Below are 12759 nucleotides of genomic sequence, written 5' to 3'. Positions count from 1 at the left end.
TTTGGTTTATGGTGTTTTTACACTCTCAGATATCCTCATTAGTACTCATTAATTAATCTGTGTGTGTGTGTGTGTGTTGTGAATGAGACATGCTGGTCGACCCGGCTGAAGCTTTTCAGTTCTATGTTTAGCTGACTTGACCCCCCCAACAGCTGAGAGACCCAGAGCAACTAAAACCCGTTGACGTGGGAGCAAACTTTCTGTTCTGGTTCAGGATTGGTCAGCTGCTGATCCCATTCACGTGTTGCCAGGGAGAGACCCCCCACCACACACACACACACACACACACACACCCTCCTCTGGTATTTGGCTAATTCCTACAGGAATGTATTGATTCTAGTCATCCCTTTTGGAGGAAGTCGATGGCGAATGGACGGCGGCAGCTAGCGATTAGCTCTCTGAAGAACGTTTGAATAATGAGCTCAAAGTGACGTTTGTCCATCCGACCGCCCACAACACACTGGGGCTTTATTTTCTGTCATAAATGACAAATCCTGATATTTAAGAACCAGGAAGTGTTTGACTGTTCCCAGTGAGGTGTGATGTGCGGTTCCTCTGCTGCACGCCACTTGACCGCCACAATGAGGTCGTAGCAAAGCAGCAGCAGCCAGTTAGAAGCACCGGAGCGCCGCGCCTGTAGACCACCGCCATCACTCCCAAACCTGTTCGAGTCCCCGAGTGACCTGTGATGACATGTGAATCACTATGACCTTTGACCCCCAAACCCATCTCAGTGGATCCTCGTGTCCCAGTGGACGTTTGAGCCCCAGACAGAGCCTTTCCCACCAGGCGTCCTCAGATGTGGTGCTCCCAAGTATCACATGACACCTCCGACCCACAGCCTCAGTCAATAAAGGATTTTTGAGAATCAAATGTTTCATCTGCTGATTAATTCGTGGGAACAAGTTACATCTCGTTGCCACAAACTAGTCAAATGGTTTATATGGGGAAGATAAACTTGTTCCCACATTTGATTTGTCTTGAGGCCACAAATTGATCCAAGGTTGGAACATTTTCTCAGCAACGCATTTGATGAAAACCCGTAAACTGGCAGGTCAGAGGTTTGAGCCCGGATGTTCGTCTGGTTTGTTCCTGGTTGTTAGAAACTGAACAAGAATCTGTGGGTGGTGTCTCCATAGTTGAGCACCTGTGAGGGGGGCAGTATCCATCCAGAATGTGAGTGGGTGGGTTGATGTACGTGTGTGTGTGTTTGTGTGTGTGGGGGGGGGGGGTGACAGAGGTGTGAGTTCTCCAGCACCAATCAGCTGAGCGCGCGGGGGCAGGAAACCGGTAGGTTACACTGGGAGGCAGGAACACCCGCGACAGAGCGTCCAGGAAGCAGCCAGAACCCTCCGACTGGATCTCTGGACCCGTCTCACCTGAACCAGGACGCAGAGGAGTAGCGAGCGGAGGTAGGCTGGCGCCGGGCGGGGGTCTGAGGTGGTGCTGTGGGACAGGAAGTGAGCAGGTGGCGCAGCGCGGGAGGAGGAGTTCAGGGTTAGATCGGTGCATCTCAGGTGTTCCCCGTGCCCGAGCCCTTCAGCACCTGGAGGTTCTACCGGGACGGAACAGGAGTGACTTGAGCGGTGTCTCTCGGTGTTTTTGTTCCTCCGGTGCTCGCTGTCAACATGGCGTGCGCTGGCGGAGAGACTCTGACAGCTGTCGGCCGGTGGAAGGCATGCGGGGGGGGGGGGGGGGGGGGGGCTATTTATACTCGCCTCGGTGTCCGTTCATTCACGCCCGGACACGAGGAATGCCAGGAGCCTCACGCCCTGCTCGTCACACCGATGCTGCTCCAATTAGCGTATAGTTCCGGTCCTGTAGGCGTGGCCAGGTTTCTGACACCTCGGCGAGGTTCAGGAACACCTGGCCACGCAAGAGTAGGTTGAAGTTGTTAGAAACACACAGAGATTCTTTGGAGGAACTCTTAAAAGCTTCGGTCTGAATGAGCCTTAAATGTTTTGTGCAACAGTTTGGAATAAACTCCTAAAAACTACAAGTTCAAGATCAAAATGAAGTCTCAGGGTCGAAGGAACTTTTTGAGTTTTAGGTTCTAGTACAAAAATAAACTTAGACTTCATAAACGTTTTAAACGTGAGAGGTGCGGAACATGCGTGATATGAGTGTCATCAGGTGGAGATCTGCGTGTTTGCTCTGCTGCTATGGAGACGAGGGCGGGTCTAAGATCTCCATCCTTGCCCTCCGTCTTTCAGGGGCTTTTCGCCATCTGTTCCCGTCCCAATCACGTCGCCTCCAACGCCTGCAGCGACAGAGCCATGGCCATCCCTCGGATGGACAACTGCAACTCCCCCTTTATCGTCGTGACCGGTGGCTCTGACCTCTCCATCGTCGGCGAGGATGGCGGCAACCAAGTGTACGAGGAGAAGGACTCGCTGGTGCACGTCATCGCCCCCCATCTGAGCCGGGCGATGCTGCACGGCACCGCCAAGCACTTGGTCGGCCAGGGGCAGGAAGCGTGCAAGGCGAATCCCTGCGTGTCCATCGTGGCCCAGGCTGAGAGTAAGAGTGTGGGTTGATCCGCCGCCAACGCTGGGGTCTTCACTCAGTCCTCGAGTTCTAACCCCTAAAACCAAGTTCCTGATCTTCTACAGCAGCGAGGTTCCTGACTAACACACCTGACCCACAATAATCCACCTGCAGCAGCTGGAACTGCTTGGGAATGAACGCAAATCTCTTATTGTGGAAGGACCCTCACCCCTCCCTCTTTCTCACTAAGGAAAAGCTACTGTAGCCTGCAGCATGTTCACATATGATGAGACACAAGAGTGGGATTCTGACAGCTTAAAGTTGAATATCTGGGCTGCAGAACCATTTCCTGTCATGTGACAGGAAGGGGCGCCATCTGTTGTTAAAGTAACTTGGACCATCACAGCCAGCAGTCCAACCTAAACTCTACAAACCTCACCTTTAACAGTCCTCATAATTCAGTGTCACTGCTGCGTCCACAACACGCGTCCACAACACGCGTCCACAACACGTGTCCACAACACGCGTCCACAACACACGTCCACAACACTCGTCCACAACACGCGTCCACAACACGCGTCCACAACACATGTCCACAACACTCGTCCACAACACATGTCTACAACACGTCCACAACAGATGTCCAAGCATCAGTTCTTTTGTTTGTTATGAAAGTAGAAAAACAACAGATCGTCCTCCCTTCCTGATTGGCTGTTGACTGAACTGATTCAAATTGATGTTTTATATATATGTGTGTGTGTGTGTGTGTGTGTGTGTGTGTGTGTGTGTGTGTGTGTGTGTGTGTGTGAACATTTGTGTCCCAGGAGAAGACTTCCAGGAGTTCAGCCCCACCAAAACACAGACTTCTTACTCAAGAGTTCAGCTTCTCAAAAAGTTCAGGTACTTCACAACATACGGTCACCTCGGTGCTTTTTGGTTCACTGTCATTGGTCAATTCTGGCACAGGTTCCCAGTCCTGTTCCTGTTGTGATCCCACAGTCTGGCTTCAAGTACTGGGCTCAGATCCAGTCGACAGGAAGTAGGGGCAACTTTTCAGAATATAAGTCCATTGTCTCCAGAGCAAGACTAGAAGAAGAAGCCCCTCGCTATTTAGCTTAGCACAATGAGTGGTAGTGGGTGGAAGTTGTTAGCATTAGCTCTCTTAGGCTCATAAGCTTAGCACAATGGCTGGTAGTAGGTGGGAAGTGTTAGCATCAGCTAGCTCAGGTCCAGGCTAGTTAGCTTAGCCCAATGGCTGGCAGTGGATGGGAAGTGTTAGCATCAGCTAGCTCAGGTCCAGGCTAGTTAGCTTAGCCCAATGGCTGGTGGTGGGTGGAAGTGTTAGCATCAGCTAGCTCAGGTCCAGGCTAGTTAGCTTAGCCCAATGGCTGGTAGTGGGTGGAAGTGTTAGCATCAGCTAGCTCAGGTCCAGGATGCTGGTGTGTCCAGCAGGAACCCTCCTCCTCCTCCTCATCATCAGTAGCAGCAGTCGCTCTTCTAGTCCTCAACAAACGTTTGGTTCTGTTGACCCAAGTTCTAATGGAGCTTTGGAGGTGCTGCGTCAAATCACTGCGCCCAGTCAGGAAAGTAGTTCCAGCTACGTGTCTGATTCTACCACTACAGCGTCTCCTCATGTTAAACTGGTATTCATCACCAAGGTTACACACAACCCTCCTGATATTAATGCAGGCAGAGAAGGAGCCATGCTAACACTTCCCACTCGCTACCAGTCACTGTGCTAAGCTAACTAGCCTGGGTCTCAGCGCCCCTTTATTTTCTTGTCTGGTTGTGGGGACGATGGACAACAAGAGACTTTTGGAGAGATGATTTCTGTTCCCAACAAAACTTAGTGCTGCGATCACTGTTAGTAGTTTGGAATGATGTAAACAGCTGACAGACACCAGGCGTGATGATTGGAGAGTGACAGTAACTACAAGCCTTCCTGGTAGAACCGGTGCTTTCATTTCCCAAAAACCTGCATTAATCTGCCTCCGTAATCGTCTCCAGCCTCCAGGGACGAGTCCGTCCACAACAACATGGCAGTAAACAGAATTGCTGCCTGGAATTCTTACTTCTCAGGGGACGGAGGCAGACGTGGAGCTTTCTTTAGAAATCTGAACATCATCTCATTCACAGACCTGTCATCAAAGAAAGCGTCGTGATGAGTGACACAGAAGATGAGCGTTACTATGACGGCGCCGTCCAGCTGACCCACTACCACCTCCAGAGGAAACAGCGCCGGAAAAGCAGAGGGAGACAGAACCTGGAGCAGGCGGACGAGCCGCCCATCATCAGGGGTCTGTGGGTGCAGGAGATCGACTGGCTGAAGTCAGCCAGAGAGGTGACATCATCATGTGAGATCATCCCACCTCCTCCACAGTTTACTGACTCACAACCCTGTAGCCATGGCGAGCTGCTGTGTGGCAGGAGGATAGAGGACACGTTGCTGTCATATGACACATCCGGCGGTGATGATGGAGGCGACTCTGACTGCAACTCTGGGCTGGAATCCCTCTGCACTCATGAGAGTGAAACTGACTCGTCCTGCTGCGCGGAGGACGGCCTGCATGATAGAGTTTCACTTTTGACCTTTGACCTGATGGAAGTGTCCTCGTCCAGCCTGCAGCTCGTCTCCTCTGATGGCTTCAATGAGGCTTCAACTCAAAGCATGCTGGGACTTCCAGGCTCCGCCCACATGCTGCTCACTGCTGCCAAGATCGACGCCGTTCTGAAGCGTCTCAGAGGAAAAGTGACGCGGATGCCCAAACACGTAGTTTCACCATTCTTCAAAGGTCTGCGAGCCCAGAGGGACGGGAAGACCAACGTGAACGAAGGCTTCCTACTTCACCAGGTAACGTCACCGCAAATGTCTATAAACGCTTTAAGCCACACCCCAATCCATGATGTCACTGCAGCATCTGCGATTGAGTTTCCTTTGTCTCGTCGTTTTAACCTTCACAGTTTCAGTCGCCGTGTCTTTTTGTCTCCATCAGGATCTCAAACCCTGTGAGTCTCAGTACCGAGAGGCGGAGGAGTATTGCGTCCTCCGCCACATCCACAGCGGCTCGTACGGAGACGTGTTCTGTGTTCAGGACAAACAAACCGGATTCACATGTGCAGCCAAGAAGGTAAGACAGGAAGTCCACATAAGCTTCACCTCAGTCTTCTCACCCACCCTCTCCCACACCTCAGTGCTCAAATCAAGTCTCGGGTCCTGGTTTATCAGAGTCGTGCAGAGCCTGGTGATCTGGTTCTGGTCTGAGTGAAGGAGTCACCTGAGAACCACCGGTTCCCCGCTACCCCTCATCCTGAGTCCAGCCACTGAAAACAGCTGTCATACAAATATCACGCCCGATACATTCTCAGGGTAGAAGCCCCGTCCCTGAAGTTTAGGAGAAGGAAAAACATAATGCAGTTGTCAGTCACCGTTTCATCCTACCAAGCTGGCCAGGGGGTCATTGCTCCGCCTCCTCTGACCCTCTGGGGGAAGCACGGACAACCACATGCTTCCTGTGCTGCGTGTTGAGTTGTCACCTGCATCAGTAAGCGGCACCACTGCGTTCAGCAGCCTGTTGTGCAGAACCTCGCTGCCTGTTTCCTGTCGTACGTTCATGTGAGCGATGGGGCCCTTGTGTCTTCATGGTATTGAGTTTACTGACTTCGACTTCACGGCAGGTTCCACTGAGTTGTTTCGGCAGCGAGGAGGTGAGCGCGTGGAGCGCTCTCAACTCTCCTCGTGTGGTGGAGCTGTTCGGGGCTGTGAGGGAAGGACCCAACGTTGTGCTGTTCATGGACCTGAAGCCAGGTAATCTGGGAAGGCACAACTTGTAGGTGAGCTACAAAATCCTGAAGTATGAGTTTGATGTTTCTGTACTGAGGTGTCTTCCATCGTCTCCAGCTTGTTTGGCGCAGCTCTTAAAAAAGATGAACAGCCTACCTGAGGACTTGGCCCTGCACTTCCTTCACCAGACACTGGGGGCGCTAGAACACCTGCACCAAAGAAAGGTTCTTCACTTGGACGTCAAAGGTGAGATCATGTTTTGCAAAAGAAGGAGGGTCTTGGTATTAATATGTTATAGATCAACACAGGGATGAGGTGTGTTTGTAGTCCAACAGGAAGTGGTCATCTCCTGGCTCCTCCCCCAGCAGCCAATAGGATCGCTCCATGTGATTGTGGTGATTGAACCAGTAAATCTGCTCTGGTAAACGAAAGTTGATGATCTTCCAGGTTCAGTTAATCAGGATCATCTTCACTAATGAACCCTCTGATGATGCTGGAAGCCTGGATGCTACGGTTAGCAGTGCTAAGCTAACGTTAGCCTAGGAAGGAGCTACACCAGGGTCACATGACTGCCTTTTTAGCTTGTGATAGCAGTCAGTCTCCATTAGCTTCGAGCTGAATTCATATGTGGTTCTGTCTGCATTCTGATGCAGGAGGGAGAAAAGCATCTTTGAGAGTTCAAAACACTGATGATATTCATGCATCGTTGAAAGGCAAATTACACTTTCTGGGTAATGAAGCACTTCAATCTCGTGATTTCAGGCAGTAACCAAAGTCCCACTGACTTTGAGAGAAAGAAGCCAGACAGTCCACAATGCTAACATGCTCAACTGTAGCTGGTTCAGGTACGGCTCTCTGATTGTGGATTTAACATAATCAGCAGCCCAGTAAAGCTTCTGGTCCCACTGTCCTGGTCCATAATCCTAAACTGACACCCCACTGTAAACCCTTGCTAATCCCCACTGAGGGGATTGAGTTGGAGGGGGCTTGCTGCTACTAGACCCTTCCATTGTCCTCCGCCTCTCACTGTGAGCAGCTTCATTCATTAAACATCATGTTCGGTTAACATCAGAAAAAAAGTGTTTTAATTTTGGAAACTGTGCTTCCCTCAGGTTGTGTGCAGGAGCGATGACCCGGTCTGGTGTGTCCATCACGCTGACGGCCCCTGACAGCCGCAGTCAACTGTTTCATCATGACCCCCGAATGAAAACAGGCTGTCGCTCTAAATCCTGTGTGTTGATTTTATTCCAGTTGACAATGTGCTGCTGTCTGCAGACTGCAGGGACACATTCCTCTGTGACTTCGGCCTCTCAGAGACGGTGGATGACAGTGGCTGGAGCACCAATGCCTTCCGCGGTGAGTCGATGTGAAGGAAGGAGTCCCCATCTTTGAGCATCATATTCCTGGATTTGGTTCATAAACACTCAACATTATTATTGTATTTTAGACTACTGGCCCCAAAGAGTGTATTTATTTTTCAAGTACTTCCTATTAAGTTTCTTTAACCCATAAAAATGACTTCTTTCTGACTCTTGAACTCGGAGAGATCCAGCCACGTATATCTAGCTTGAAGCTCATGGGACTGCCTGCTAACAACAGCTGAAGTGGCAACAAGCATCTGTTTATGAGCTCTCCAGGTCGTCGTCCGGTGCGATCCAGGTCTCATGAATCCAGATGTGTGATCAGTGATCCATGAACACTTTGATTGGAGGAAAAAACACCAACTATAACGAGATGTAGTTACTTTTTCCATGTAATTAATAATTCAATGTGCACAACAGCATGATGACCTCGTAGAGGGAAATGAAACGGAAAATTACCGTCTGTCCGTGTAGGTGCTGCCTTCCCCGGTACAGAGACCCACATGGCCCCTGAGGTGGTGCGAGGGGACCGACTCTGCTCCAAGGCTGACGTGTGGAGCAGCTGCTGTATGTTACTGCACATGCTCAATGGCTGCCACCCATGGATTCGCTACTACTCCCACCCGCTGTGTCTCCATGTAAGCACCGCCGCGTACGGAACGCTGTAGAGGATATCCAGTTCTTTTAGAGACCACAAGACACATCTTGTTCCCTCAGTTCGGTAGTTTCATATCTCGTGGCCATGCATTGATCAGACTGTGGGTTAGGGTCAGCCGCTCCTGGATCAGTAACCTCTTTATCGAGTGCTGTCGTCACGTTTCCTGTCCTGTGCTTGTCAGATCGTCAACGAGCTGCCGCCTCTGTGGGAGGTTCCGTCCCACTGCAACAACTTCACAGCTAAAGTCTTCGTGGCGGGACTCCAGAAGGACGCCGAGAGGCGAGCATCGGCGAGGGAGCTCCGCAGGAAAACCACCAAGGCCCTCAGAGCAGGTCGGCGCTGCGGATGAACCCTCCCACTTCAGTTTGGTGGTTTGAATGACTGACATGGGGCCAGCACAGGAGGGGTGGGCCACAGCTCCTCATTAATATTCATCCACTGAAAGTGCTTCAGGTCGTTATTAATAATTATATGATGACATTAGGAAAGGTTTTCTGGGTGTTTTAATCACTGAGTCCTTGAAGCCTTCCTGAGCCTAAACTTGGTCTCAGTGTCTTTTCATGTCCATCTGACAGCGTTGCGTCTGGATCGTTTGCTCCACAGTTGGAGGTCTGAGTCCTCGCTCCATCACGGCCGCCTGTGAGAAACTGTATCAGGGAGTGAGCCAGACCGACATCAGCCCCTGCTCCTGGCCACACTGGACCCCCACCGTCACTGCAGACCCACCAGCTGCTGTCTCAGCACCCCCGATGTCCTGGGTGAGCCCCTGGAGAACCACGGCGGCGGACGAGGACGACAACGACAGTGAGGATTCAGATCACGGCTCCAAAGTGGACACAGACTCCCAGCCCAGATCCCTGCGTGACGAGAGGGACTGGGACACGGACTCTGAGGTCGACATATATATGGGAGAGGAGGACTATATCCAGGAGAAGTGGCTGAAATCTGATCAGGACTATGAGGGGGACGGGGAGGAGGAGGAAGAGGAGGAGGAGGAGGAGGGGGAGGAGGAGGAGTGGGACTCCTCGGGGTCCACAGAATATCTCCGAGCTCTGCGAGGAGTTTTCCCTTTACTGCAAAAAGGCCAGCGGACAAAAGAGACCTCATGGGGGTCGGAACCAGAGCTGGAATTCCTCAGAGACGGTGAGTCCCAAAGGACATGGGCAGCAGTACTCTGGTCCGCACGCTAAAGGTCATGGTCAGATGGAAGACACGCCCAAAATAGAATCTCTTTAATTTTGCTGCTTTCTGAAACTGTTCATGTTGTCTTGTCCAAGGCGTTGCTGTGGGCACCAGGATCCAGACCCCATCCCCTGAGCCGCGAGATGAGCCTCCGTCCTGCTTCAGCTGCTCGGAAACGTCACAGGTCGATGCCTCAGAGAGGGTGTGTACCCACGGATGTGTGTGTACCCACGGATGTGTGTGTACCCACGGATGTGTGTGTACCCACGGATGTGTTCCTATCTGGAGTTATGAGTTATCCACAGATGTGTGTGTGTGTGTGTGTATATGTACGTGTGTGTGTTTATCTACACATGTGTGTGTGTGTGTATATGTACGTGTGTGTGTTTATCTACATATGTGTGTGTGTGTGTATATGTACGTGTGTGTGTTTATCTACATGTGTGTGTGTGTGTGTGTATATGTACGTGTGTGTGTGTTTATCTACATATGTGTGTGTGTGTGTGTGTGTGTGTTCACATGGAACAATTCTTACCTGAAATCAAGGAGGGTCTGGCTCCTCTTTCAGGACTCGGACCGCTCGTCAGACGACCTCAGCTCCGGGGTTTTCTCCTCCTGTACCAGTCGGAGCGGCGGTCACCTGGAGTGGCTGGCGTCGGCTCAGCAGCCCTCCACCTGCCGCTTTGAAGGTAAAACAGCAAGAATCTATTGATGATGCAGCGGCGGGATGCAAGTGGCGTCACGTTTTACTGCTCTGGCACTCGCAGGTGTTGACATCTGGATAGAGACCCTTCAGGGGGCATGTCTTCGGATTAGGGAACGCCAGCAGGTCAAAGTAGGCCATGTCGCCATCGGAATAAGTGACCAGGTAAGAGACACGTGACTGATGTTGAAGCATGTAAATGTTTGGGAGGATGGTCAGGTGTCTTGGACAGGGTTTAATCCTGCTGCACGGTCCGGAGTATTTCCTCCATTTCGTGAGTTCGTCAGATGATTAATTAAAAGAACTATACGTGAAAATCTGGATTAAACTAGACCTCATACGTGGTCCCACTAGGGGGCAGCACATTGCCAGCTAGCCTGGTTGGAGGAAAAACACAAGACAAAACCTTTGCCTTGATATGCAAATATTCCAGTTATGAATCATAATTTTGAAAGACATTCCTGAGGTTCGTCTCTCAGCTGCTGAACCGTCCGTCCATCATTCAGGTCTTGGGGAAAGCCTTCACTCTGGAGACGCTGGACAGGAAGACCGTGTCCTTTGATCGAGAGGTCCGAGAGTCTTGTCTTTGGCTCCGGTGTGTCCCGGCGCCGGACAGGTGTCAGCGCTGGCAGTGGAGGGTGCGCGACGGCAAGCTGGAACTACGAGAATGACATTTTTTTGACTTCTGATGTTTGCACTGACTTCCTCGGCCATGCGCTCAAAAACATGAGCTGCATTGCTGATCAGCTTTCTGGCTTTCGTGAGTTTGAGGTGAGCGTGTTTCATCCTGAGGAATCACGGGGTGGGATTTTCTAGACTGGCAGAGACGACCCCCTGTTGGCCATGAGGCCCAAAAACACAGAGTTTTCACACCGCATTTACAGCATTTTTAATTGAAAACACCATTGAGCGTTCGTGTCCGTTGCAGCTGCACACATGGGACCCGTTTCTTCAGTGACGAGTGTCTCATGTCTTCACACCAGTAAAAGATATTCTGCTTGTCACATGACTGGAATTTTTAACTTCCATACCTTGACAGCCAAAGATACCCATAGCATCTTAAAAACCACAAGGAAAATAATCGCCAAGTATTTACTTCTACTCAAAGATATATTACATACAACCAACAATTCAAAATTAAAAAATCAACCAAGCCTCTGATCAGAAAATATCCACAAGTAAAAGCCCAACATTTCAAAATCCAGAACCAAAAGGGAGGTCTTTTATGTCTTCAAACGCACTTTCAGTGTCCTCCTCGTGTTTAGATTTTGTTGTGAATCACAGCCTTGTGTCTGAATGGTGCCGCATAAATAAACCTGCCTCGTCTGAACCAGAAGTGTAAACTATCTGAACCACCCAGTCCTAGTTTCTTCATGGTTTTTGTTTTGTTTTTTTTTAATTCTAAATATACAAATTGAGAGTAAATTAGATTGCAGAACGTCTTGGTTTCCTGGTTGATATTGGAATTGTCAAGTGGCAGCTGCTTCAGCATCGACCGGCTGTCACGATGAGGTGAGATTACAATCTGAGTGTGTCGGAGAACCCACGGTAGCCCCCAGGCTAGCACACAAAACTATTAGCCAGCACCCACGGCAACATATCCCGAGTCAGCAGAATCATTTTCATGCAGGACAATGACTTGTAGGAATACACGCGGAGAAAATAATTGTCCTGTTTGGCCATTTTTGTCTTGAGTCGCAAACAAAAGAACAGGATTTACCGTTTATTTTTTTAGCCAACATGTGACTTTCATGTCACTGATCATGTTTAGCTCTTGACAGACAGACTTCACATAATGTACATTTTCAAATTCAGTTTATTCAGCTTGACTGTTGCATTATTTTTGTACGATTTTTGAATAAAATAAAGCGATAGTCTAAAATATTCAACGGTGAATTCAGTTTTGTCCCCCCCCCCACATTCAGTGTTTTTTTTTGTTTTTACAGTTTCAGCAGCTCTCCTGACCAGGCAGTGTTTGATCATGCAGATGAATACAACGTCATTTCATTGTCATTCCAAATGTTCTCTGACACTGAGTGAAAGTAGAGACATCATCGTGAGATGAGATACACTTTTCATGAATGTTTTTCATAAATATTTAATTGAAAGATGAGTTTTTTTTGGAATATTGGACATGATTTGATTCAGGACTGTGTGCAGCCTCCAGTATGTTCTATAGACAGGAATTAAGAAGAGGACTGATTTTAGGGACACGCTGTGGAATAAACTATAAAAAAACAAATGCTCCAGCGCACACAAAGGGCACACTAAGTAAATTTCTGTGAGCCTCTTTCAGCCTGAACAGACAGCAGCTGACTTCTTTGACCTCACATTTGTCTGGCATGTCTGAACTAACTGGTCTTGCAACATTATAGGAACATGATTTCCTCCTACGTGGCTCTGATGGCTCTGAACTAACATGAAAAACTGGTCCACAACACGCATCTTACCATGTCTGCTAATATACTTTCCTGGGAAAAAAAAAATCAGACACGAGTAGAAGGATTTCAAATCAATGCAACAGATTTTTAACACCATTAAAAATCAGAGGAAAACACTTTAGTCCAGTAGGTGGATGAAGACCTGA

General features: G+C 49.6%; 1 protein-coding gene across 1 annotated transcript; it reads left to right on the top strand.

The window, feature by feature from the left end:
- The first annotated feature begins 2162 nt into the window (after positions 1 to 2162).
- Positions 2163 to 11967, top strand: map3k14b (mitogen-activated protein kinase kinase kinase 14b). The gene is made up of 14 exons (XM_086196380.1): positions 2163 to 2520; positions 3312 to 3387; positions 4624 to 5338; positions 5481 to 5615; positions 6163 to 6292; positions 6386 to 6514; positions 7520 to 7624; positions 8104 to 8267; positions 8469 to 8619; positions 8891 to 9430; positions 9565 to 9671; positions 10038 to 10158; positions 10237 to 10337; positions 10679 to 11967. Exons 1-14 carry the CDS (start codon positions 2163 to 2165, stop codon positions 10841 to 10843), a joined length of 2997 nt encoding a protein of 998 aa, XP_086052506.1. The 3' UTR covers positions 10844 to 11967.
- The last annotated feature ends 792 nt before the right edge of the window (positions 11968 to 12759 follow it).

This window comes from Aulostomus chinensis, chromosome 23, assembly GCF_037954235.1.
Source record: "Aulostomus chinensis isolate RoL2024-O1b breed Wild chromosome 23, RoL_Achi_v1.0, whole genome shotgun sequence".
In the NCBI taxonomy this organism is placed as follows: domain Eukaryota; kingdom Metazoa; phylum Chordata; class Actinopteri; order Syngnathiformes; family Aulostomidae; genus Aulostomus; species Aulostomus chinensis.
This window is presented reverse-complemented; position numbering and strand designations above follow the sequence as displayed.

What these genes read in the sequence shown, in the direction of transcription:
- map3k14b (XM_086196380.1), top strand. Translation starts at nt 2,163, where the DNA reads ATGGAGACGAGGGCGGGTCTAAGATCTCCATCCTTGCCCTCCGTCTTT. An exon ending in TCTTCACTTGGACGTCAAAG is followed by an intron (nt 6,515 to 7,519) that starts GTGAGATCATGT and finishes ATTTTATTCCAG; the next exon opens with TTGACAATGTGCTGCTGTCT. An exon ending in CCCACCCGCTGTGTCTCCAT is followed by an intron (nt 8,268 to 8,468) that starts GTAAGCACCGCC and finishes TGTGCTTGTCAG; the next exon opens with ATCGTCAACGAGCTGCCGCC.